General features: G+C 36.2%; 2 protein-coding genes across 3 annotated transcripts; one reads left to right on the top strand and one right to left on the bottom strand.

Annotated features, from left to right (window-relative positions):
- The first annotated feature begins 2,298 nt into the window (after positions 1-2,298).
- LOC107764507 (uncharacterized) lies at positions 2,299-18,678 on the top strand. 2 transcript variants are annotated; one of them, XM_016583093.2, is made up of 17 exons: positions 2,299-2,584; positions 2,924-3,050; positions 4,938-4,983; positions 5,327-5,493; positions 5,616-5,733; positions 5,837-5,919; positions 7,350-7,409; positions 7,635-7,871; positions 13,225-13,321; positions 13,874-13,924; positions 14,093-14,173; positions 14,924-14,995; positions 15,823-15,885; positions 16,900-17,052; positions 17,859-17,916; positions 18,035-18,087; positions 18,174-18,678. In XM_016583093.2, the coding sequence occupies exons 2-17, from the start codon at positions 2,950-2,952 to the stop codon at positions 18,249-18,251; spliced, it is 1,518 nt and encodes a 505-aa protein (XP_016438579.2). In that variant the 5' UTR covers positions 2,299-2,584; positions 2,924-2,949; the 3' UTR covers positions 18,252-18,678. The 2 variants fall into 2 exon arrangements, with proteins under 2 accessions (XP_016438579.2, XP_075110155.1); XM_075254054.1 differs by lacking the exon at positions 2,299-2,584 and adding an exon at positions 2,706-2,829.
- A 2,265-nt stretch (positions 18,679-20,943) lies between these two features.
- On the bottom strand, positions 20,944-23,427 carry LOC107764500 (S-adenosylmethionine synthase 2-like). The gene is made up of 2 exons (XM_016583083.2): positions 23,289-23,427; positions 20,944-22,427 (listed from the first exon to the last, which is right to left on the bottom strand). Exon 2 carries the CDS (start codon positions 22,419-22,421, stop codon positions 21,249-21,251), a length of 1,173 nt encoding a protein of 390 aa, XP_016438569.1. The 5' UTR covers positions 22,422-22,427; positions 23,289-23,427; the 3' UTR covers positions 20,944-21,248.
- Between the last annotated feature and the right edge of the window lie 2,977 nt (positions 23,428-26,404).

A 26,404-nucleotide genomic window follows, 5' to 3' on the forward strand; every position in this document is an offset into this window, starting at 1 on the left:
AATCTAGTAGTCATGTTGTTCCTCCTCTCCTGCCCTCGGCTCCCCGAACCAAACCTCATATCCGTCCTACACCTGTTATTCTTGATAGCGATAATAGTTTATTACAATTTACTAAGCGTCAATTTTGTCATAATATTGCAGCCGGTGAACAATTATGAACAATATTTGTGCTATTTATTTACTCATATAAATTATCGTGTTGCTATTACAACTGATATTGGTAGAAGTGGCAACGACTGTGATTACCTTACTGTTATCAGTCATTTGATTGATGAGGATTGGATAATGCAAAAGCGCATAATTGCTTCACATCACACAGGGTAGTTTATTGCTAGCAGAGCTACGGATATTTGCATATATTTCTGCATTAATAATAAAATAATATCGGTTTCAATGAATAATGCTACTAATAACATAAATGCTATAGACTTTCTTACCATTATGCTAAATCCTGCATTTAGTAACAATTTTCATACTAGATGTATTTTTCATATTTACCATTTAATTGTAGGTGATGGTATGAGAATTTTAAATATTCAAATTGAAAAGGTTAAAACGGCTCTTAACTAGATTTTTCATTCGAACCGTAGAAGTAGACTTAGAGAATATTTTAAAAGATGTGAGGAATGTGGCCTAAGAGAAAGAAAGGTTCTTAAACCTTGTCCAACTAGATGGAATTACATATATAAAAGTTTGGTTATTGCATATGAATATAGAAACCCCATAAACTCAATGTTTAATGCACATGTAAGTAATGTTGACGATTACCTTACGAATGGGGATTAAGCTAATGTTAAAATGCTTGTTGATTTTTTTTTTAAAAATTTATATTGCCACAAATAAATTTTCTGGGAAATATTATTCTACTATTTCTAACTGTTTAGTTTATATAGCAGAACTTGCAAATTTATTTGCTCATTTTTCAGAGGACGGGGAAATTTATCAACTTGCTATTGATTCTATGAGAAAAAAGTTGAAAAAATATTTTTTCCCTATTTTCCCTATTTATGGCGTTGCTGTTTTGTTAAATCCTTGTATGAAATTAGGAGGTCCTCAATTTTGGTATGAAACTGTTTATAATGGTTTAGCACTTGAAGATGATGAGTTGCCTCAACCACCGGAAGTAATAGCCTCAATTAGAATAAATGTTCAAACTATTTATAATGCTTATCAAGTTACAGTAAATCATATTAGACCAAATGTTCCAACTCCTTCTTCTTCTTCTTCTTCTTCTTCTTCTTCTTCTTCTTCTTCTTCTTCTTCTTCTTCTTCTTCTTCTTCTTCTTCTGATTTTCAATCATCTAAAAGAACTGCGGGAGTAAGAACACTTAGTGCTTGGGTGGGGTTTAAGGGTTCTCAAGGTTCTAATAGTAATGATTTTTTCACAACTAAATGAGCTTGAAGTTTATTTGTCGCAGCAAATTAAGGAAGTGAATCCCTACGGCTCCTTTAATCTTTTGCAATGGTGGAAGGACAAAGAAAAATACTTTCCAGTTCTTTCAAAGATAGCCCGAGACATTTTAACTATTCAAGCGTCAACAATGACATCAGAGAGTGCTTTCAGTCAAGAAAGACTTCAAATTGGTGATTATAGAGCGTTTATGAGGGATTGCTTGGAAAAATCAGTACTTTTCAGAGATTGGATCCATTCGGAAAGAAGAAATTTTGGACTTGCTGAATCAGAACTAGAGGAAGACGAAACTTACGAAGAAATGCTAGCTGAACTTGCGGAGGATGCTGCTTCGCCCGACAATGGAAGTGACGATGGCCAAGCTACTTTTCCGCCACCACCAACGAAAATTCCTCCGTACCTTGAAGGATTTATGAAGTTTGTAAGAGATACCATAAAACTTGTATGAACAAAAATTAGTATATATTATGTAACTTGTATTTTGCTACATATTTCTTTTTCTTCTCAATGGTGGTATTGACACCTTGTTGTGCTCATTCCATAGGAGGGAGGAAGACTAAAAAAGATATTGCCATTTTTTTTAATACTATAATAAAATTACAAGGCATTGCTTTGAATATCTCTTTACAATATTTTTGTCTTTAAATTTGAATTAAAAAATTTAGGTAACAATTCTATAATAAATTTATAAGGCATTGTCTTAAATATTTTTTTAACATCTTTTTGTCTCTAATTTCTATTTATTTTTTTAAAAAAATCAATATTGAGCCGTTGGGCCCACTTGAACCACTTAGCCCGCGGGCCAGGCCCAATAGCTCGGGACCATGAGTTCGTGGGTCCGATCCCAAATCGGTTCCTATAAAAAGACCGTTTAGTCCGGGACCGGCAGACCTGTTCGGCACAGGACCGGAGGCCGGCCCATATGCCACCCCGAGTTCCAGATGGGTAGAATCTTATTCAGTTATCCGCACCTTTCTTGCCGGCTACTGTTTAACTTTGACTGACACTCAAAAGAAGTTTCTTGCACTAGTGCAAAATCACATTTCGAAAAGCTTAATATAGTATTATTTTGTTTAGCCATTCCGTGCATACCAAAATCTTCCTCGTTTCTACCAAGCAAATTTTCTTCTGTTTGCTTTTTTATAGCCATTCACCTTTCTGATTGAGCTCCAGGTAAATTTTCACTTTTAAAAATTTCATCTTTTCAGTTTCCTTTGGAGTAGTTCATTTGTTGGTAACAATTAAAATATTTATGTTTTACCATATTGGTACATAATTTTTCTGTCGTTTTCAAGTACATAGAATTTACTGAAAAATTTGAACTAATCTTAGTTGATTTAGCTCCAATACGTTGGGGCAGAGGAAGTATTAGTTGTATATTTAATTCTGTAGGGATCCATTTTCTTCTCTATAGCTGTGTAAGAAGTTTTTTTCTTTTAATTTATCGATATACGTGTTTAGTCGTAAAAATTCAGAGAAATTGATATATGGATGTTTTTTGCTTCTGTGCAGAAAGGTTCAGTTTTTGTGAAGAGTAGATGGAGATTGATAAAGCAATTAGAGAATGTGCGGACAGTAGATTGAAGACAAAGTATAGTAATGCCATATCCGTTATTAAAAGAGCGTTCGCTCTGTATTCGTAAGCTTCTCTTTTCTTTTTTTCCTCGTATCTCTTTGGGGTCTTGTTCATGCTATGTGAATTTGCAAAATGCAATCTTGTCAGCAACTTGTCTCACTGAATTGATTCAACATTTTCCATAGTTGCATTAGTATAATGATACTTAACTTGTAAATAAACTTGAATATAGAACAATATGTGCGTTTGCTGTGTGGAAGATGTTTTCATATTTTAGACTAGGCCTTACACAAGACAGGGGTAAGGTATGTGTATACTCCACCCTCCCCAGACCCCACTTGTGGAATCACACCGCATAAGTTGGTTGTATTTTAGATTAGGAAATGTTTTCTAGGTTATTTTCTAGTGTTCGGTTGGGTAAAAATTAGGTGACATGTGATAATTGTACATGGCGGAGGGTAGGATATGATGATTGTGTTTTGGTCATATGTTTTGAGTGTTAGAGATGAAATCCAGGTGTAGGTTGAAAGAAGTAAGTATGAAGTAAGACTATGGTATATTTGTTGGAATACATTTTTCTTGGAAAATAATTTCTACTTTCCAAATACTAGAAAATGATTTCATTATGAAAAATTTTTCTCTATACTAAAGGTCCTAAAAATGGCCCGTTGTTAAGTTACAATTTCAACATGTAAATTGGGACAATTGCATCGGCCGAAAGCTTGAAGCAGACAAACCAGAGGGCTCTCTAGGAATGCTTTTAGTAAGATTGGTTCCTCCTCCTAGCTACTGATTGACTAATAGGAGGAAATGTTGCTGTTCTCAAGAGCAGCATTTTAAATATTTGCTATCCGAGCAGAGTTGCATGCATACTTGATAGCAATCTAGTTCAAGTGATGGGTATAAAGAGATTTAGTTGGATATAGGTATTTACTGGGAGATTAGTTTTATAGTCAAAATGATCTGATAAATGATTGCTGAGCAGAAGGAAAATTATCAGCATGTTATAATGAAGGATAGAAGTTTGAGAATTATAATCTGTCACCAGTACGAAATAGGTCAATACTGCCTTGGTTGCTTACTGTCATGCTTTTCGGTGATGCTATAGTTCTTGTTAAGTAAGTTGTAGTTGGAAATTTGAACTTCACTCGTAAGGTTTTATGAGACAAAGAAACATGGTCTAAGCATAAAAGAAAGATAATGATGTTTACACCTGGAAACTCGAAAATATGAGTGTTTGTGTTAGTAGTAAATTAAAGTCAACTGACTGTCATTAGGGACAAAGTTTCAAATGTTTTTTTTAATTTCTGTCATTAATTTAATGGTATTTGATGAAGTGTTGTCTGTTTACGACTTGATTGGTTCAGTGTAGCATTGTGCTCAAGTGAACTTCTGAAGAGTCAGTGAGTTTATGTTCTGCGGATAGAGCAGTATATGCCTTAGTGTGAAGTATGTGGTGCATATGATTTTAAAGCACATTATTTAGTTAAGAACCCTATGTCATGATGTCCAAACAATAAATAGGTGAATATTCTACTTCTATCTTGTTCCTCAAGTCTTTAACATGTTAGACTCCTTTAGTTTCAATTTGTTCAACCAGGTTGACTTTGCATGAGATTAAGAGAATAAAGTTTCAATGAGTTATTATATTTACCACGGCAGTAAAATGCTAAATAATACTTCAGAATATTGAATACAATAATATGTAGCTGTATTATTATTTGTTAATCTGAACTTTTGGAAATGGTAAAATTTTCCTCTATAGAAAGCCGTCATTCTTTTTCGAACAAACTAATTAAAAAACATGGAAAAAAAATGGGACAGAAGGAATATCATGCTAAGAACAGTAGTTGATTTGGTAGTTATCACTAGCACTTTCTTATATGATGTAGTCGGTTTAGTGTTTCTCATCCTTTTCCCTTCTGTTTGTAACCCCGACCCCTTAAATAGTATACAAGAGGTTGCATTGAGCTTCAATGGAGGGAAAGATTCTACTGTAAGTTTCTTACATGCTTCTCATCTCTAAACTCTCAGTCTTTTTCCTTCTTGTTTAACCGAATATGCATATTAGGTTAGGTGTTCAAAAGAAGTCTTTTAAGTTTGGTTAGATGCTGTACGAAAATGTATGGATATGTGAGAGATTTAGAGAATCTCTGGTTCTAGATAATCGCAGATTATTTCCGAATACAAATAATTGAATAGTGAAATGCAAAGCGTCCAAATGGAGTGGAATGGGCATAGAGAATTCATATAACTGATTCCAATTAGTTTGTGCTTGAGGCAAGTAGTTATTGGTATTGTGTTTAACAAAATATGTGATGTTTGATTTTGCAATTCAGGTTTTGCTTCACCTACTGAGAGCAGGCTATTTTTTGCATAGAGCTGAAGAAAGTTGTTCACAAGATGTTGTTGATGGTGAAAACACATTTCCAATCCGGACAATATATTTTGAGAGCGCGTCTGCTTTCCCTGAAATCAATTCATTCACCTATGAAGCTGCAGCCACGTACGTGAGAAATGATAACTTGTCTTTCGTGCCTCCTATATGAACAACATATAAGGATTGATTCTCTATAATGACACCACTATGTTAATTATCATTTAAACTGATCCTTCTTTTCTGAGCAGTTACAATTTGCAAATGGATATTATTCGCCTTGACTTCAAATCAGGTTTGGAGGCTCTGCTTAAGGCTAATCCAATTAGAGCTATTTTTCTTGGTGTCCGAATTGGTGATCCTACTGCGGTAATGAAGTACCTATTAAACTTTTTCAACTACTCGGTGATTGTCAAAATCTTGATAAATGTGGTCTATGGCTGACTGATGCATATGGTTACATGCCTATCAGGTAGGCCAGGAGCAATTCTCGCCTAGTTCACCTGGGTGGCCAGCTTTCATGAGGGTGAATCCAATTTTGGATTGGTCATACAGGTTGGGAGTTGCCTAATAAACCCTCCGTATATCAATTCTTCTTATCGTATTACTGGGAAGTATGTATAGTTGCCTCTAAAGTTGGAGAGTGCTGGAGCAGTGGCTTTTGAATGCTTTGATATTCAGTTTCAAGATTAAGACTTACTTGTTCGAGGAATTAAAACGAAGGTTGCATCTGCATCTTGGATTTTAAACCAATTAATCCAACAAGAACTCGCTAAAGGATAATAGCTCCCTAGGCTTGATTTCAGTGGTAAGGACGCATCACGAGATGCGTAGACAGAGCAGACATCACAAGTTCAAACCCTGCCATTAAGAAGGAGGCGATATTTAACTGGAAGCAGTGTAGCGGGGCAGGACCATATTTCCGCGAGTTTTGGACGTGTGGGCCAATTGGGCTTGGTCCAGCTAATTCACAGGGGATTTCTCAGTTATCACGAGAAAGAAAGAGGAGCTTGCTAAAGGAAAAGGAATTGCAAAACATGCTAAAGTGCTTGAGTTATATTAAGATTATGTGCTAAATGCGAAAATTAGTATTTATCAGAAATTTATGGATAAAAGAACTGCTATTTTGATGAAATGCATCAACATAGAAGGTCCTCTGAATCATAGCTGGGAGGATGAGGATGGATTTCAAACTACTTGGATTAGCTTTTGAAATTGGCATTTATTTAGTTTGAATATAAAGTTTAATATGAGGTCCAGGGAATCAAAAAGGTTAAAGTCTGCAAGTCAAAAATAGAAACGATTTACTATGTTAAAGATTATTTCATGTGTGCACTGCCATATATGCTTGAATGTATTATCAATATTGCATCTGTTATTGCTCATGGCGAGTGACAATGGTCTTTTTGGCTATTGTATTTAGGTGAGTATTAATCACGCTTTATGATTGTAGTGTCTTTTACTGATAAAATAAGGTCTTGGCCCTTTACAGTTTTACTTAGAGTTTTAAGTAGGACTTAGAATTATGTTTTCACTTCTTTGCTAGCACCAAGAAGGGACACGGACAATTTTAATGGAACGACTCAACAACAATAACAAACAACACCTTAATCCAAGCTTGTTGTGGTCAGCTATATGAATCTTCACTATCCATTTCGTTCTATTTAGACCCTTTTCTTTCCAATAGTCAATAAATGGAAAAACCTGAGCCAATATAATCCGACTTATGACATAGACAAAGAACAAGTTCTTAGGCGATATTTCATTTCTTTGCATGTAGTTCTACGGGTAGGCATTTTCTTTTATAGCTCACCCATTTCAGTTAGCAGCATCTCCTGTTTTACCTTTGGCAGAGTTTTATTTGACTTTTCCATGGAAGATGTTCATCTAGCTATTTTTCTTTTGAAAAGCAGTCGTCTATTCCTGTGCTTGTTTTCTTATTTTTGACAAACAAAATGACTAACCTCTTAAGTTTGATATGGCAGAGATGTATGGGCCTTCCTTTTGGCATGCAAGGTTCGGTACTGCAGCCTTTATGATCAGGGGTAACTTTTTTGTTATGTTGCTTCAAAAAAATTTATATTGGTTCTTCATTCTGCTGCATGAAAAGGATGAAACACTTTCCTTTATCATTGTTTTTGAGATTTATACTAAAACTATGGCATATTTGCTCATGTGAAGTGGTAGTATAACTTTTTCTTTTCTAGTCCATCTTACTTATAGAGGTGCATCTGCATTTATTTGAGCATTCTATGTCACTGATTTCATAGGTATACTTCAATAGGGAGCATTCATGACACTGTTCCTAATGCACTATTGTGCATCAGTGACAGCAACAACAGTGAAGAAAAGTTTAAACCAGCTTATTTACTTCCTGATGGAAGGCTGGAAAGAGCTGAAAGGGCAAAGAAGCAATTATCTTCCATTAGCAATGGACTGAAATTCAAGGATTTGAATTCCGATAGTGTGCTTACTGCTTCAGTCATAGCTGTGGGGGATGAAATTTTGTAAGTTATTGTTTCTACACCTTTAAATCTGATGTTCCTTGTATATGATGTCATGTTCTTCTGAGGCTTCTTGTCAATATATCTGAGTTATGGTGCATTTTGAGCCAATCTCTTATCCCATGTACATCTGTTCTCTTTTATCTATTTTCTGATAAGTTCCTTATACAACTCTTCTTGAATTTTGTTCGGCGGTATTTCTTCTTTAGAAGTTCAAGTCAATCTGTTGGGAGCATATATTCTACTTTTTGATTCTCTTCTTGTTGGATATTCAACTCGAATTATACTTGTGCTTTTCTAAGATACAACTGAATCATTTGGGATGTCCTGCATTGGATCACTTCTACATGCATCTAGTTATCTGTAATCTAGTGTTCATAATGTATCTTTGAGAATGAGTTATCCTCTATTTTAAACCAATTAATCCTCTCTAGGTTAAACTTCCAATCGAATTTTTTTTTTTTTTTTGGCAATCCGCTAGGCAAGCGCCTAGGACTAATTTTTTATTAATGAAAGAAAAGAAAAATACAACAATTCGGAACAGTACAAATAAGGGGGACAATAGCACCGGTATTGTTACCCATATGCCTTGGCTATATAATCACTCCTCTGCGCCTCACATTGCCTTATGATGGCAGCCTCATGTAGAGGATTCATGGTGTAGCTGCCGGCAAAGTCTCACGAGGGCATATAATCTCATAGCCGTGTGGATATTTTTCCAAAGGCATAGTACCAAGGAAACTCAAACCAGGCTAAACCTTACCCTACTAATCCTATTGAGGCAGAGAAAAGGCCTCACCTACTAGCACGCATGTAAAAAATAAGAACTGGAGAGTACCAAATATTCAATGATCATCACAGAGTTTATAACATACTCTGTGATGATATTACAAATGAGAATACTAATAAAGTGGTATAATAGAATGAAGTACCAATTTGGTTCATGTCCCTTCTTTTGCAAACTTGTAAAATCTTCAATTTGTAATTCTTTGTTGTTTTCCTCAACCGTGTTCAAAGTGTATTCAAAAATCATCATTTCTTTTTTGAACGGTTGGACCTCGTTGATGTAGTTGGGGCAACCTGCTTTTGTTTGGCAACTCTCATTGGAGGTCGCCTAATATTTAAAAAATCACTAACCTTGTCGTCCCAGCTATTTTTCCTTGTATGTGATTTCCTATTTTTTCCGCTATGCATAGGTGATAAATCACCTTTTCTTGCTGCATGTGCGCGGCATTCTTTCAAAACTGCATCTTCTTCTCCTTCCTCATACATATCTCTACCCACAGATACTGGATATGGCATGTCTTGTAAAAATTCTTGTGCCATCAAACCATTTCCATCTTGTTTGTTAACCATAGTTGCCTTGTTTTGACTTTGTTTTGTGCCTTTCACCTGGTTGCTGGTCCAATCCCCACGCCCAGTGCTACCAACTTGATTTGTATTTAGAGAATTTAGGGGCTTAGAACTTACCATTGCATCAAGTAGCTTTCTGTCCTCCATCGTGATAACAAGTGACCTTATAGATAACTGTTGCTGTCCAGCAGTTGAAGAAGTTACTGCTGCTCCTGCATTGTTTTCATTCTGCTGCTGCAATGCATCGAGCAACTTTCCATCCTGCAAAGTGATAGCTGGTGGCGTTGTATCCTGCTGCTGCTGTCCACCAGTTGGAAGTGTGACTATAGCTCCTGAGGTGTTTGCATTCAGCTACTGCTGCCCATACTTTCGACCAGCTGGATCAATCTGGTTACTAGGTGTGGCTGCATTTTGAACTATGTTTCCAGCTACTGCATCCTTGACTTTTAGAGCAGCAACTGGAGAGTACCTGGGAATGAAAGCTGGAGCATTGAGATTCAACATGCTTTTGTGGCTCGCGTTTGGTATACCATCTGGTTTAGGCAGTGTTATTGAATCAAGTTCTTCATCTACACTCTCCTGATCAACCTCATGATCTGCCTCTTCAGATGAGTATCCAGCAAAATCGACACCACAATCTTCTTCATCATCATACTCACGCTGGTCATCCCAGAGCTTGGATTTAATTGCCATCGCCCTCACATTTGCACTGATAACCTCATTGTTATTTCCTGTAGAAATCATCATCTGCCTAGATTCACCACCATGCTCACCAAATGATGCTAGCGATTGAGTAGGCACCTCCTGCACCGATGTGTTCAAAGCGACCAATGGTTGCCTGATCAGAGGCTTTGCATTCATCATCATATCCATCTGAGTCTCTTTAATGATTTTGGCTACTTCCGGACTAGAAGTATGCATCTTTGGAGTACTGGACCTCGTGGTTGCTGTAGACAATTGGATTGCCTCGGCCTTTTGCGCATCAACTGGAACAATGTCCTTCGACACAATTAGTCGACCACCTGTGTTCTTGGCAAGTTGTTGTTTGCTACTACCTGGATATTGTAGTTGGCAAATTTTTGGGGTTGTGTTCATCATCATAGCTGCCACGGCATCATTTACCATTTTATCAAGCTCCGAATTGGAAATATGTAGCGTTGGCGTATCTGCAGCATGAATTTGATTTGTCTCACCATTGTGATTACCACCAGATGCGATCTCAAGGCGAACACTGTTCGCTTCATTTTTCTGCTCCTTTTCACTACCTGTAAAATTAGTTTTTTCAGCATCTGGTCGTATCTCGTACCCCATATGTTGTTCCTCATTAACATGCTCACCCTCATTCACCAAAGCATCGAAAGAGTTCGAAACTCCAATAGCCTTTGATGGTACAATCTGATTTTGAAGCATTGGAGTTTGCTTCTTGCTAGGTGATTTGTTCACCACTTTCCAGTTGTTACTCTTTGTAGTACCTACTGCCCCTACACCTATTTTATCTTGCCCCGCAGAAATTTGATGACCATGTGCCAAAACATTTTTTCCTCGATCAACATCGGCCTGCATTGCACCAGCAGTAACTAGGTGCATTCTTGTAGAGATAGTGGAGGCGTGAACATGTTTGGATTGTTTAGGCAGCCCCTTGTCCAATTTTAACACCTCATCTAGTGGCACGATAGGAGCTGAAGCATGTGTTGTATTTGAATTGTCAATAACCCCAGCAATAGAAGTCATAACCCCTTCATTAAAGAGCCCAGCACCTGCCTTAAAACCTGTAGCATCTGCACTTCTCACAACATCAACATCTTCAAGTTCCTACTCCTCATCTTGCACTGCAGTATCTATTAACTGAGCTGTTTTTTCAGTTAGATCAACATGTGCAGCAGTAGTTTTAATAACCCCAGCAGTAGGACGATTACCAGTTGCATTCAATGCAACATTAGCCTCCAATTGTGAACCTACAGTAGCTGATCGTCTTTCAGCTTTGTCAACTTGTCCTATCAATGTTACTGCTGCATTATTCTTGGCAAACATTGTTCGAACAGCTGCAGCTAAAGCACTGTCATTCATCATCCCAGGTACAAACGCTGAACCTTTAGAAGTTCCAGGTAAAGCTTGATCAACCACAGTATTTTTTGCAGCCTTCAAGTCCTGAGCAACTCTAGCAAGGGCTTCAGCAACTGGGACAATTGCACTAGAAACAGGATTACGCCCCATATGCCTTGTAGATACAGCTGTTACATGTGCTGTCTTGATCAAATTTTCAGCGTGTTCATGAGCCCTTTGAGGAGCTCTTGACACCTTTGTAGCATCTGTATGGTTAATGTGATCTCCAGCAGTTCGATCACCATCATTTAAGGCCCTCCTCTCATTCAAAACCTGACGCAAATCTCCCTTGTATTTCGCACCACCAATTTGTTCTTGACGAGGCTGCTCTTCATCAATCTGAGCATCCTCATCACGATTTTTTTTCTGAAGTCTTCGACACGTAGTTTCATCATGGCCTTGATGCTTACAACAATTACAATACAGTGGTAAATTATCGTAAACGATTTCTTGAAAAACCTCCAGTACTTTTCCAGAAATTGTATCCACACTTTGCAACCTTACGCGATTAGAATGTTTGTCAAGCAAGTCTAAGATCACCTTCACCCTAGCAGTGCTAGGTCTGGACTTAGTTTGTGTTGCCTTATCAATGGCAATTGGTTTTCCTACAGCAGATGCTATAGACAACAATGAAGGCATCGCAAACAAATCTGGTGACAGATTCGGCAACGATATCCAAACCACTGCTTTTGTTGTTTCCTCCTTTGGGTTATAACCAATCGTCTATGGAAATACACGATATTGAAGCTGAACACCCTTATACAGCAGATAATTAACAGAGCGAGCTAAAGCACTTACATAATCATCATAACGATCAAACCTTAGCAGTAATTGTCTTGGTGCGAGTAAACCGATGATACATCGACCTTTAACACCTAAGTGTTTGGGCAGTAAATCTCGTTGCTCATTGAGTTCTGGTGCTCCTGGAGATACTTTCATCACTACTGATTGATGCAAGCCTTCCTCCACAGCAAACTGTTGTCGTTCTTCTAAGGAAAACATTACAGTTGGCTCTCCATGGATGAACTGGACTGGTTTGAGTTTTGGAGTTGTGCGATGTATGGGGTCTATTTTTGTTGCGATTTGCTGAGCATATGTGGGTTTTATTGGTGGCTCTCCCACAGCCAAAGGCTGGGGAGAGACGACAGCATCCATGGCTGCTCAAAACGTCACCATATCATTGACGTGAAGAACTGAAAATAACAACAAAATCTGGAAAATTCTGCTTGCTACAGTAAATCGCAAAATAGAAATTAAGATCTAGAAAAATAGGTTATGAATTTGAGGATGAAACCAGTTGGGGATTGTTCTCTAAGAGAAGGGGGTTCTTTTAAGACCAATCTTGTGATATTACCTTGCCGGATGCCGGAGTTATGGCCCGGTGAATAGTGACGGAATTACTATTCACCTTCTTCCTAGCCCGGCCCTTCCACATTTAACTTGATGACTGGTACCACATTTAATCGAGAATTGAATAGGCATCAAGGAGGTTATTTTGATGTATAAACAGCAGTGTCCTTTCATTTTCACAAAACTCATTTGGGATGTTTCCCATCCTTTATTTGTGTGGAATATTTTTGGTAGTTTATGATGATAGTTACACTGTGAGGGCAGGCATGTGATAGAGTCTAGTTGACATGTTATTTAAACAAATTTTGAGGTATATTAGGAGACCAGCTGAACATGGAGAGGCTTCCTCAATTCTTTTGATTCCATTTGTCAAAGTAGATATGTAAAGCAAAAACAACATCTTTCAGTTTGCACATAGTATATCTTTGGCAGAGAAATTGGTACCAAATAAATATTTACATGTGCTATGACCCTTATTGTGGTATTCTGCTATTTGCCTATTTGTAGTTGCTTGCTTATCAGGTATGTTTATCTTGGTTCCATAGCTCAGGTTTGGCACTGTAGAGGACAAGTTGTGGTCTTTGTTGTGTAGAAAGCTCCATTCCATTGGTTGGGCTGTATCGCTGCTTGCTGTGACTCGAAATGACGTGAGTAATATGTTATGACTTAACAACTTGTGTAATTTTTGCTTCTTTTTCAACTTATGTGGTAAGCATGAGCTTGACATTAATTTTCCATTTTTTCTTTTTGGATTGTTTTCTTCCTTTTTTTTTCTCCTTTTGCCCTGCATTCTGTTCTTCAACTTTTGCAGCACTCCAGCTTGCAGCCAAACAATAAAGGCAATAAATTCTTGAAAGTTGATGCACATTTAAATCAACTAACAACTACAAAGCAGAATAGTTATAAACTTTATAGAGTGACTCCCAAATTGATAAAGAAAAGCTTTGAATCTTTGTAACAAGCTTCATGATCTCCTAGCAATTGAAATATTCTCTCGACCATGCCGAGCCAACTTTTAGGTAGAAAGGTCTGTCGTGTTACTTTCCTGGAGCAGCATCATGTTTCTTCATCTTTATAAGTCCCACTAAGTTGAAGTCAGTTTCTGCGCAACTTCCACCTTGATACATCTTTGATGGACCTTGCATTTATAAGAGGAACTTTATGCTAGTTTGTTCTGATAACATTCTTTTCATATTTAGGTAGATTCTGTGGCCGAGGAAGTTGAGAGGCGGAAGTCCACAAATGACATGGTAAATGTTTTTCTTCCGCATGGATGTATTTATTTAGTTGTTTCATTGCTTCTAGAGGGCTTGTTTGATGTATATGCACCAGTCTGTTGTATGTGTGAGCGCGCGAGAGAGGGTAGAGTTCTGTCCCCCTGTGTTGACATATCTATTCCGAAATTGATCTCTCTACAGGTATTTATATATGGTGGGGTGGGTCCATTGCATTCGGATGTCACGGTCGCAGGAGTTGCAAAAGCTTTTGGTGTTCGCTTGGTATGTAATATCGATTTACTGGATCCTTCTGCTATTTCGTGTTGCATGACTTAGCGTGAAAATAGCTTTCAAATTAATCATCCCTTTCAGCAAGCTTCACAAATTTTTATTGCTAGTAAGATATTACCGGAAATAGAAATAAAATTTTCTCTGCTATACTTAAATTTTTCCATGTCTTTGTCTGACATGGCACATGTCGCGCGCTTAGTGGAATGTGCATCAGATGCACCATCGGTTTTGTTTTAAGTTTTTCTTTTACCTTTGGGCTTTAGTGTCTATTTGTGCATATAATAAAGGGCATATTTGAAGCTGCAATTTGTTACTTTTATTTCTATTCTTTTGGGACGGAAGGTCAAGTTACCATCATTAAATTGAGGAAGAAAAGAAAAGCACGACGAAGAGATGGATGGTAGAAATCTTGTAACTCATTACCAAGATAAAGTTACCTAGATGTCTGATTCCATAATTATGTTTAATAATGTATGATATCTGACTACCTTTTTGTATAGGATTTTCTTTTCTGGTTTATAAATATAAAAAATACATAGAAATATGTATTAAATATCCACAAATCCACAAACTTCTTTTGAAATGTGCTCTCCCTGGGTCATGTCCAACGTATCTGAAAGATACAACAGTCTTTTCCAAGTCATGGTGCTGGCAGGACATTCTTTTAAAACTGTTATTTTGATACTCCGGTTTGTAATAATGTATCAGTGTCTCTAATCTTCTCATAAGTTCATTTTGCAGGCTCCTGATGAAGAATTTGAAGAACATCTAAGGCACCTGATTGCTGAGAAATGCACCGGTGACAAGAACGAGGTTAAACCAATATTCATTCCTAAATTCCACTGGGCCTGAAGTTTTCATTACACTTATATATGTAAGAGTGGAATAGTTTCTGTAGTACCTATGGTAATTAAAGAGTGTGGCGACCAAGGAAATTCGATTTTGAGTTTTTACCTGTTGATATAAATTTTGGCAGAAAAGCTCCTTATTGTGGGTTCAGTGATGATTGAAAAGGAAACACTGGAGCTCCTTGGGTTCACTAGACCAGAAGTGTTATTGTTCTTCCTGGAACTTCAGAAATTGCATTTCTGCATCTTCATTTGTTGATGATTGAAATGTTGAGCCTATTCCGTATTGTCTTTATAGACAAAACGCTAAACATTGGAGGACCCTAGCAACTTAAAAGTATCATTTAATGTCTAATACCAACTGAAGAAGGAGAATACAGGAAAACTAGTTCTCTTAGTGCTACAGGGTGAATCAGTCTTTGCAAATTCATTTCTTGTTTTTCTGCTGGGGGAATGAAATCACATGGACTGAGTCGATAATATATACTGCACAAGATAAACATATGGCTTGATTATTTGGCCAAGGTTGTTCTAGAACACTTGTCGAGAGATCTTTTTGTATAATCTCTAATTCAGAATCATTCACCATAGTGTAGCTGATGTACAAAATAATCTGACTGGGAAAGGTAGAAAATAGTGCAATGAATCAGACACTAAAATAATATATAAGTATCAGGGAGAAGATGTTATTTATATTTTTCAAATGTCATTATATTTATGATTTCTAACATTCCAACAATTAGAGCTTCTCTGCCTGTTGGAATTAAATTATCATTTCCTGTCCTATTGCAGATGGCACAGTTGCCTGAGGGTATTACAGAATTATTGCATCATGAACAGCTGCCTGTGCCTTTGGTATGTGGAGGCATTATCCAAGATTTTATGGTTATTATGATTATTTTGTTCTCTAATCTGATTCCCTCCTTATGTGTAGACTGTGTAACATTATTGGATTTTATTCTCAAGCAATCCATGTTTCCTGAGTTTTTGTCATAGTGTATTAAAAACCTTCACGTCCAGTTTGAAACCATGGTCCAAGTATCCATAAAGGAAACGCAAATTTATTTTAGATGTTGGTTTTTGTATGTATGCTGTAATGGTCTTTTCTTTCTGTCTATACTTTTTTTTTATCAACATATATGTTAGGTATCTATTAATGGAACAATCCTCTACTGAGTACTGTGAATTGGGCATCGCCTGAAGTCGTATTAGCAAAGCAATGGACTCTAGCATCTTGTTTGTCGTGATGAAAATTTTCTTCATTTTCACCCTTTGCAAATTTTTCCCCTTCTTATACTTTCTTTTGCTCTTTGGTTGATTTAAGTTTTTATTCTTGATACCTCTAATGACTCTTGCAGTATTTCTGTTTTACCAAAAATTATCCTTGGCATAGCTACTGTTTCGTTGGCCTTTCAAGTTCAAAATAGATAACAAACAACAACAACAACAAACTCGGTATATTCCCACAAGAGGGGAAGTTCAAAATAGATAACTTTATATAAAAAGAAATGGAGAAAGAGTCAGTGGCGTCGAGCTCTGATGATTTTAGTAAGTGGAAAGAATGGATCTGTACTCTGTGAAAGTCATTTTGAACGTTCTTACATAGTGCTATTAAGTTATTCTATTTTTCCTAAGTTGCCTGTGTACATAATTACTCAGAAGTAACAGATCACTTATAGTGAACTCAGCTTTATTTTTGACTCATTTCCTTCTCTATCATATCCTTTCTCTCTTATATTCATTCTTTTGATTACAAGGAGCTCTGTCTTAGTATTATATTCATGTAGTTTCTCTTGACGTGTGAGTTTAAGATACCTATGAAGTTGAAGGTTGACCTTTTATTTTGGGCATGTGTGTTCTCTTTTGTAGATCAAATGTGGTAACGTGATCATCCTCACTGCAACAAATGTTGCTGAGTTGGACTTGCAATGGGATTGTCTGATTGAATCAGCAAAATCTAATGGTGACCTGGTATTGATGGCACCATTTGTTTCAAAAAGCTTGGCAACAACTCTTTCCGATGTGAGTTCCATGGAACCCTCTCTTAGATTGTCTTTGGCTTCCTTATTTGATTCCTTTTCTCGTTGATGTGTGATCTTTCCAGTCCTCTATAACTGCCGAAATCAAGGTTTCTTCCTTATCATATGTATCCTTAAGTCAAACCTAAGAGTTTGAGATTGACGAGTAGTTGATTGATATATCATATTCTTCACATGCATCTCTTAGTTGAGCTTTATGTTTCTTTCATTAGGTAAAAGTTATACTTGACGGCATAACAGCTTATCCAGTTGCTGGTGAACCATTTTGTAGGAACTCTTCTCCTTGTTTTACCAAGTTATGCTCTTTAATGTTCTTCTGAAAAAGTTTCAAGTCCTTACCGACAAAAAGGATCTTCATCACTTGTCACGTGTGTCCTAGTTCTAGATATGCTTAATTGTAATGGAGTGAGAAATCTAGTACAATCCTTATTAGAGCAATTATGACTCACAAATCAAGTGAATGAAGCATTGGAAGGTATTCTTGCAGCCAAAAGGGCATCAGATCAGAGTGATTATACCCAGATAGTCATCATCACAGCGAGCTTCTGATCCTTATGCCACATAGTCAACAATATTCTGTGTAGTATTTTACTCCCTCGATTTGGAAAACGCATAGGTTACCTTTTAGAACTCTGAGGTGCAATCTTATTGATTCCATAGTTTTGGTTTTCCTCCTTTTAAGTGAGCTTTTATGATGTATCTTATCAAATTCTCTCCTGTTAAGTTGTTTTAGTATCTAACATATTGTCTGTGCAAATTATCAATTACAACTTCCTCCATGAGTTGCAGGTGGAAATTGCTCAACCTCTGTCGAAGCTTCGCCTTCAATATCCTGATATGAACATTGGTAATTTCTTCATATCATTTACCAGATTAATGACTTGTATAGCCCATCACTTATTCCCACTTTTTTTCCTTCCTTTTCTTTAACATATTACATCATTCTTATTTCCTGTGATTTGTAGGAGGTTATCGGGGATCAAGAAAAGGACCTCTTATAGTTAGATTTGAAGGGAAGGTAAGAATTTTTACTGGAGATGTCACTTGGTTTTGAAGCATTATATTTCTGTATCAAGTTCAATATTATTTTGTGTGTTACTGTAGGATCCGACAAGAATAGAAGCAGCTTCTCAATCATTGTGCCAGAATTTTCACTCTGGTGCATTCTCTCAAATTGAGTGACCATGGAACCTCCACACTCCTGAAGGCGATACATGCAACCGCCAAAGGGAAAGGGTTCTAAATTCCATGTACAATTGAGGAGAATGATGGACATGGCAAAGTAAGCAGGAGCGACATTTCAATATTCAGTACAATGTGACTCTATTGTCTCTGTTGGAGTAATCACCATATCAAGAACACAGTTAGAAGCACATCTGTTTTCTGGTAAGTAGTAGTAACTTAGATAAGAATCTAAGGAAGTGAATTAGGGTCGGCAGATACAGGCTTCTCTTTTGTTGAATAAGTAGATTTTCCCCTTAGGCTTTTATTGAAACCTTTGAGATCTTAATTGCAGCTGTATTCAGACACAATAGTTCTTATATTTTGATTTTTTGTTGGTATTGTTAACGGCAACATATACGTTTTATCGAGTGGAGATTTATAGCCCTATCAGCATCTTGGTTGAAATGAAAAGATGGTAAATTTTGAGTTGTCTCTGGACATAGATTGCTACCTGCTTGTGAAAGAAAGACTTGAGGGTCTTTACTCATTCATAAAAGGGAAAAAGGCCAAATTTACCTCCATACTATTGAAAATAGTTTACATTTACTTTCCGTTTAAATTTATCCCTATTGTTAGCAATAAATAAAAAATATCACTTCAAGCAAGCCCATTTCGCTGCAACATTTCTACTTTCAATTGTCCTAATGTGGGCGCAGATGCCAATTACAAGAATGAATCTAGCAGTCTATATTCGATCATTTATTTCTTAGTTCTCTTTTCTGGTCTTCTATAACTGACACCCAAAAAAAAAATTGATTGTAACTTTTGGTGGTGTAATTCGAACTTTTGAAGTGGATTTATCCTCTACCAAAGCATACACTCAGATGGCATAGTATAAAGTTGACATAAACAACAACTACGCTCTAGTTCCAAATAAATTGAGTTCGGTTATATGAATCTTCACTGGTCATGTCTCTCCATCAAAATCCCAAATGGCATAAAACACTTATGTAACGTCTGCTTTCATTGACATCCACATACCATATTCCAGAGAATGCACAAGATGAAACCAGAAAGACTGAAAAAGATTTACAAATTTGGCCTCATGTACTGTGAAAATAGCCTTTAACCTGTTAAAAAAAACAAAGTGTGAGCTCCGGAAATGCAGAGATTTACCAACTTAAGTTAACGCAGATTCAAGTTTTGACATCCAAATTTATTGTTTGGCCCTGCATTTATCACAATCATGGCAGTTACAGCATAAAGGACATCCAAACAGATTCAGCTACGAAATTACTCTTCATATGCATATAACTGGAGAACAAACGATACCTATAAATGCTGTCAGAGTCTTACCGGAGATCTTTCACCAAATAATTAAGATTGCTTTTTCTTCTAAGATAAAAACCGAAAAATATCGAATTGAGCCTAATAGATCTTGTATCTTCGAAATATGTTATTTTATATAGTACAACTTTAACATACAAATAATTAGTAGACCTTTTATGAGTGTTTTTTGCCTTCTTAAGTGAAGAACCCAAAGAGGATAGAATGTTTACAATCTAGAACTTGCAATTAATAAGACAATAACGAGGATGATGATTCATAACATCATCTTACCATTTTGATTTTACTGGTTTTATTTATGGTATTGCAACTTTAAGAGTTTATTAGTTCATTGTCATATATTTGTTCCAGCTGTGTAAAAAATAAATTAACGAGACTCGTGATTTTAAGTTATTGAATTCAGTGAGAGGGTCTGTCATGAGATGTTTAATGTAATTACGTGATTTCTGTTGTACTCTTAGAAGGTATTCCAAGCCCTTGCAGTTAAACAATTCAGTGTTATTGGGAAGTAGTTACTGTATGATCATACTTTTCTAGTATCACATGGCTGGAATTGGTAGTTCACTTCCTCGTTACTTTCAAAAGTAATCTACCAGCTTTTAGCAACAATAAAAATAACATAGCCAGTGTGACTGCACAAGTAGAGTCGGGGAAGAGTAGAGTGTACACAAACCTTACCCCTATTTAAAAAGACTGTTTTATACCCAGTGTGATCCCACAAGTGGGATCTAAAAAGAGTAGAGTGTACGCTAACCTTACCCTTAACTTAGAAAGGCTAGTTTAGATAGATCCTCTGCTCAAGAGGAATGTTTAAAAAACATGTTCGAAAAAAACAGGAGTAAAGATGCCATGATAAAAATACTAAAGAAAACAAAATATTGACAGCAGAAATAGTAAGAACAACAGTAGTAATCCCTCCGTTTCATATTAAATGAGGTACTTTCCTTTTTAGTCTGTTCCAAAATAAATGACACATTTCTAAATTTGAAAATAATTCAACTTTAAACTCTTTCATTTTACCCAATTACCCTTAACGAGAAGCTTTTATAACCACACAAATGTCATGGCCTCACACACTTTTTACCCCTTAAGCTTTTAAGACCACAAGTTCCTAAAGTCTTCTTCTTTTTTCTTAAATTCCATGCTGAGTAAAACTACCCCTCATTTAATATAGAACGGAGGGAGTAATAGAATTGAAGAATAAGATAATAATAAAATAATACCAGCTTTTAGCATTGTTGCATATTATAACCAACCCTTGATGTTTGTGCATCAAGGGTAAAACTAGAACATCTTGTAAAGCTAACATACTACTTAAAAAAAGAAAAATTATATCCCGTTTAAAGAAAGAAGGCAGAACCAATAGTTCAACATACGGCATTTCTCATTAGATAAATGAACACAATGACAAAAGAAGTTGTTTGTGTCCGGGTACATCAGAAATAAATTTCGGAGGTCATTTTGAAATTAAGTACGGCAAAAACAAGAAAAGAAATCAACAGGATCAACTATCGGAGCTCTTAGAATCCTCGAAAGTATGAAGACACTTCCTTGGTCTCCCTCCACTCAATAGGGCCTTAACCGTAAGAATAGGGTATCAATATACTCAATGTAGCTTGTTTATTGGTCCGCAACAAGAATAATAGGCACAAGAAAGTTGGTACTCTCTCAAGCTTTAGGCTTGAGGGCCTTGACAGTCTCCCAGGTGAAATCAGGGTCATCACGGCCAAAGTGACCATAAGCAGCAGTCTTCTGGTACCTGAAGTTACCTCCTCTGAGTAAGTCAAGGTTAATTGCCATCATTCCAGGCCTGAAGTCAAAGTTCTCCTTGATCAGAGCCAGAATATCCTTGTCTGGAATGGTTCCGGTTTTGTAAGTGTCAACAAACACGGAGAGTGGTTCTGCAACACCAATTGCATAAGAAACCTGGACAATGCAGCGGCGAGCAAGTCCTGCTGCTACCACACTCTTTGCTGCTTGTCTCACAATATAAGCACCACTTCTGTCCACCTTGGTAGGATCTTTCCCTGAGAAGGCACCTCCACCATGAGCACCCCAACCTCCATAGGTGTCAATGATAATTTTCCTGCCAGTGAGTCCAGCATCTCCATGTGGACCACCAATCACAAAGCGACCTGATGGGTTGAGGTGGAAGATGGTGTTCTCATCAAGGTACTTCGCTGGGATCACGGGCTTTATCACATGCTCTTTCAAGTCCTGGGCAATCTGCTCATTTGTGACACCTTCATCATGTTGAGTTGAGATGAGAACGGTGTGAACTCTAATAGGAACCATGGCGCCATTGTCATTCTTGTACTCAACTGTAACTTGTGTCTTGCCATCCGGTCTGAGCCATGGGCAAGTCTTGTTCTTCCTCACTTCAGTAAGCTTGGCACCAAGCTGAGTAGCCAAAACATGAGTAAGGGGCATTAGTTCAGGAGTTTCATCTGTGGCATAGCCAAACATGTGACCTTGGTCACCAGCTCCGATTTCTTCTGGTTTCTTGGTAAGATGACCATGGACTCCTTGGGCAATGTCAGGGCTCTGCTGCTCAATGTTGACAAGGACTTTGCAGTGGTCAGCATCAAGGCCAACATCAGCTGAGGTGAACCCGATGCCTCTGCAAGTGTCGCGTACTATCTTTTCATAGTCCACCTTGGCCTTGGTTGTTATCTCTCCAAAGACCATGACCATGTTTGTCTTTGTGCAGGTTTCACATGCAACCTTGCTCTCTGGATCTTGTTCTAGGCAAGCGTCAAGAATGGCATCTGAGACCTGGTCGCAAAGCTTGTCGGGATGCCCTTCGTTAACTGATTCTGAGGTGAACAAGAAAGTCTCCATGTCTAGCTGATAAGATCAAGAAAATATGTCATCATTTCTATCCCAAAATGTTCTATATTCACAAGAAAATGAGTCCAGCTGCTAATAAACATGTGAAAACAGAGAATTCCATCAACTTAAGGGGACATATCTAAACAATCACTATACCTCAATCCCAAACAAGTTGGGTTCGACTATATGAATCCTCTCCGGTAATATATAGAGAACTAACACTATGTGGAATAAAATGATGAATAATAAAGTTCAGATCAACAACATGTCTTTTGGGCCGTTTTCACTACTTTAATTTTTTTCAAAGACCGGTTCTTTATTTGATCTAGGTTCCCACATCCAAGAAAAAAATGAGTGATTTCAATTTAAGCACATGATATAAAGTATTTCATTAATAATTCTTTATTTGCAATCATTTGAACCGTAATAACCAAATCCATTGGCCAAAAAGTCATATTTGTGACAGGATCTAACTCAATGTACTGTACGAACCAGTTTAGCAGTTAGCAATGAGATCTGAGTGACGTAATATGACAAATTACAGTTAATTTTAGCAGCTAAAAGTCCAATATCATGAAAATTAACAAAAGTTCTTTGCTTTATAAACAGGATCTAAGTACTACGTCGGAAAAAAAAAGTACTACGTCCAGCGATAGCAGAAAATAACGTAACATATATATAACATCAAAAATAAGAAAACAAAACATCGTTTTGCAATAAATCAAACAAAAACATCAACAGAAGAAATGATGATTTAACTGAAATCTATGACAAGTCATAGATGCATGCAGAATATATACCAGATCTAAATCTAATGAAACAAAAAATAAAGAATGAAATAGTAAATTCAGCGTAATAAATTTGAAAAATACTGACCTTAAAATGAAAAAACTCTTAGATCTGTGGAAAGATTGAAGAAGAAATGAGAGAAAAGAGAGATGCGTATTTGTGTGTATGGGCAGAGTAGTGAAGTTTAAGGGGAAGTATATATAGAAGCTGAATTGTAGGAGAAAAAAGAGGCGTGCCACCAATGACTCGCTCTATTTCTTCTCACTTTCCAATAAGAGTTTTTACCAACCAACCCATGGCTTACCAACTCAAGTGGGACCTCGGAGCTGATTCACGATTGTAAAAGGGCAGCCCGGATCGCACCACAAGGTATATTGTATGCAGTCTTAGACTATATTTTTGCAAGAGGTTATTTTTACGGCTCGACCCCGTGACCTCCTGCTCTCATGACAATAATTTTGTCAGTTACGCCAAAGCTCCCCTTCACGATTGTAATTTACTAAATATGGAATATAAAAATGGACAAAATACAAAATTGAGCGATCGACCGAAAGGCCCGAAACTAACCAAAGGTGTATAAAAAATGTATATTATATGTATATAACGCGAGCGCGCGCGCACACACACATATATATTTCGACTATTATTTCTGGGAGCCGCAAATAAATATACATTTCCTCATATAGAATTAATTTAAGTGTGGTGCAATAATAATTTAAAATAAATTTACATTATGTAACAATCAGTCCGCTTAAAAAGAATAGCTAAGTTCTTATGAAATTACGGTCAATAGTATTTCTAGACTAAATTAAATAATATGTAATATACATGCTTAACTACGTTATCGATATATATATACAACGACTTCAATTTTATACGAATGTATTTGATTAAACACAAATTTAAGAGGATATTTTTATTTAAGTTTTAGTTAATATTATTGGAAGAAAAATTAACAATAGGTAAAAATCACGACTGCATAAGGAACTGTTAGGTGAGCCTTGAGCATTGAGTATTAGGAATATTTCAGGCGTACTGTCGGACGCTTGGGGCGTAAGCCTCACAGAACTAAGCCTCACACGTGAGCCTCAGGGTATTTTGATGGTGTCCCGCCCTGAATGGTTAGACCATGAGGTCTCATGTTCAATTCCCAACGGAGACAAAAACACTAGATGATTTGCTGGGGGGAGGCAGCATGTATTATGTGGAATTAGTCGAGATGCGCGCAAATTGATCCGGACACTAAAGTTATAAAAAAATAAATTATTCAAATGCCTATATATTGCATTACCGATAACATAAAAGGCTTTAATACGATTAAAGCAGGAAAAATTTCAAATAAATGATACACACACACAGACATATATATATATATATATATATATATATATATATATATATATATATATATATAAAGGTGGGAAATGAAAAAGTGAGGTGGCACCTCTCTTTGGTTTTCATTTACATTTATCTTTTTTCTGGGTTTTTTTTTGGATTTTCACCTCAATTTAAGTACAATTATTTCATTTAATTATTAAACATGAATTATAGCCTTCTTTATAGCTGCAATAATTTCTGTCATAAATGAATGAAATAAGGGAAGGAGAGGAAATCTGTTGGTAACGTAGCAGAGTAAACGCATTAGCTTCTGAAAAGGCATGGTCAAACAATAGTATTTAGGCTTCAAAATTCTCAAGAAAAGAAAGACGAAAATTTGTACAACTATAATTTATTTCCTCAATGCAAGCATAAAAATAAAGGTACCAGGAGATAGGCGTGGAGACAAGAAGATCTGGCGATCAAGCCATTCATTTCATAAAGTCAAAGGCGACATCTCCATATTTCTTTTCCTTATTTTTTTCCCTTTGTTGCAATTCTCTTTTCCTAAAGTATGTAGTTATTCGTTACCTTAGTATGCTTTCACTCAATAAAAATTAAGGCTTTCTATTTTGTAGGATAACTAATATTGGGGTAATCTTCGTATTTATATTTTTTTGGGTCCTGTTACTTTGTCATGAATTTGTATTACTTTGCAAATATGTAAGATATCAAGTACTAGTATGGGAGTTTTAGCATTTCAAATCATAAACGGGTTTTCTGGTAAATCCCCACTCCTCCTATTTTTTTCTTGCCAAATCTAATGAAAGATGTTTGTTTTATTTTTTCAATCGTTAGAAGTAATTACATAATTATGAATATTAAATTGTATCTATTTTGTTATTTATCTTTTGCTCTTTCCAATTCTCCATTTGACCAGTCAATTCCCAATCCAACTATACGTAGTGCTCTCTAATCTTATGACTATGATATTGTGGTGAGTTTTCAAACAACAATATTCCCTATTACATGTTGAAATTATAATAACGTCCAAATATTTCAACATATGTTAATGTATGCACGCTGATACATATCATACTATATTTATGTATATGAGACTAAGATTTTGATGATGATATTATAAATATCTTTTTATATATCAAATTCCACGAGTAGATGGACAAGTTTGGTAAGCTTTTATTTAATGAAGTTGATCCAGTTTTGCTTCGTATTTCATATACAACTTCCATTTCCAAATCATTTGTTATTTTTATTTGTGTGTTTAGATCATGGGGCATTGCAATGGTGCCTGTGGTGTTACAAGCATTTTCTGATATTTTTTTAATTTTTATTTGTAGATAAAAAATATGGTCCAGAAGTTACATATACTTTATTGGGCTTTACTAAGAGATCGTCGTGTGAAGAATACGTTTTGTATCTGATTTATAGAGAAATACCGTGGAACTTCTCCAAAACTAAAATGACAATTGTTTTATCATAATTTTTTGTCAGTTTTCTCTTATTCCGCCAATTAGACAACAACAACAACAACAATAATTTATATATCTTTTACTTCTTTTTGTTTAAGGTGTATTATGCATAATAACTCTGAAAATTAATCAAATTTGGTAAAATTTCTTCGCTTTTTTAAGTTTTTTGCATACTAAATTTAATGAGGCAAATTCAAAGAGTAACCGTAAAAAAAGAAAGGCAAAGGAAAGAAAGAAAAGAATAATAATAGAAGAAGTATAAGATAGGAATATAGAGAAAAAGAAAAGTAGAAATACTAGAGACTAGAGAGATTAGGGAATTGGAAAGAGAAGAAAAGGAAGATCAATAAAAGAAAAAATTTATAAAAAAAAAATATAATGTGGGGAAAAATTAAT

This window comes from Nicotiana tabacum, chromosome 5, assembly GCF_000715075.1.
Source record: "Nicotiana tabacum cultivar K326 chromosome 5, ASM71507v2, whole genome shotgun sequence".
NCBI lineage: Eukaryota > Viridiplantae > Streptophyta > Magnoliopsida > Solanales > Solanaceae > Nicotiana > Nicotiana tabacum.

Excerpts from the sequence above, each read along its gene's own strand:
- LOC107764507 (XM_016583093.2), top strand. The coding sequence starts at position 2,950 with ATGGAGATTGATAAAGCAATTAGAGAATGTGCGGACAGTAGATTGAAG. Across the intron at positions 13,925-14,092 it reads GGAAGTCCACAAATGACATG|GTATTTATATATGGTGGGGT; the intron begins GTAAATGTTTTT and ends ATCTCTCTACAG. Across the intron at positions 17,917-18,034 it reads ATATCCTGATATGAACATTG|GAGGTTATCGGGGATCAAGA; the intron begins GTAATTTCTTCA and ends TGTGATTTGTAG.
- LOC107764500 (XM_016583083.2), bottom strand. The coding sequence starts at position 22,421 with ATGGAGACTTTCTTGTTCACCTCAGAATCAGTTAACGAAGGGCATCCC.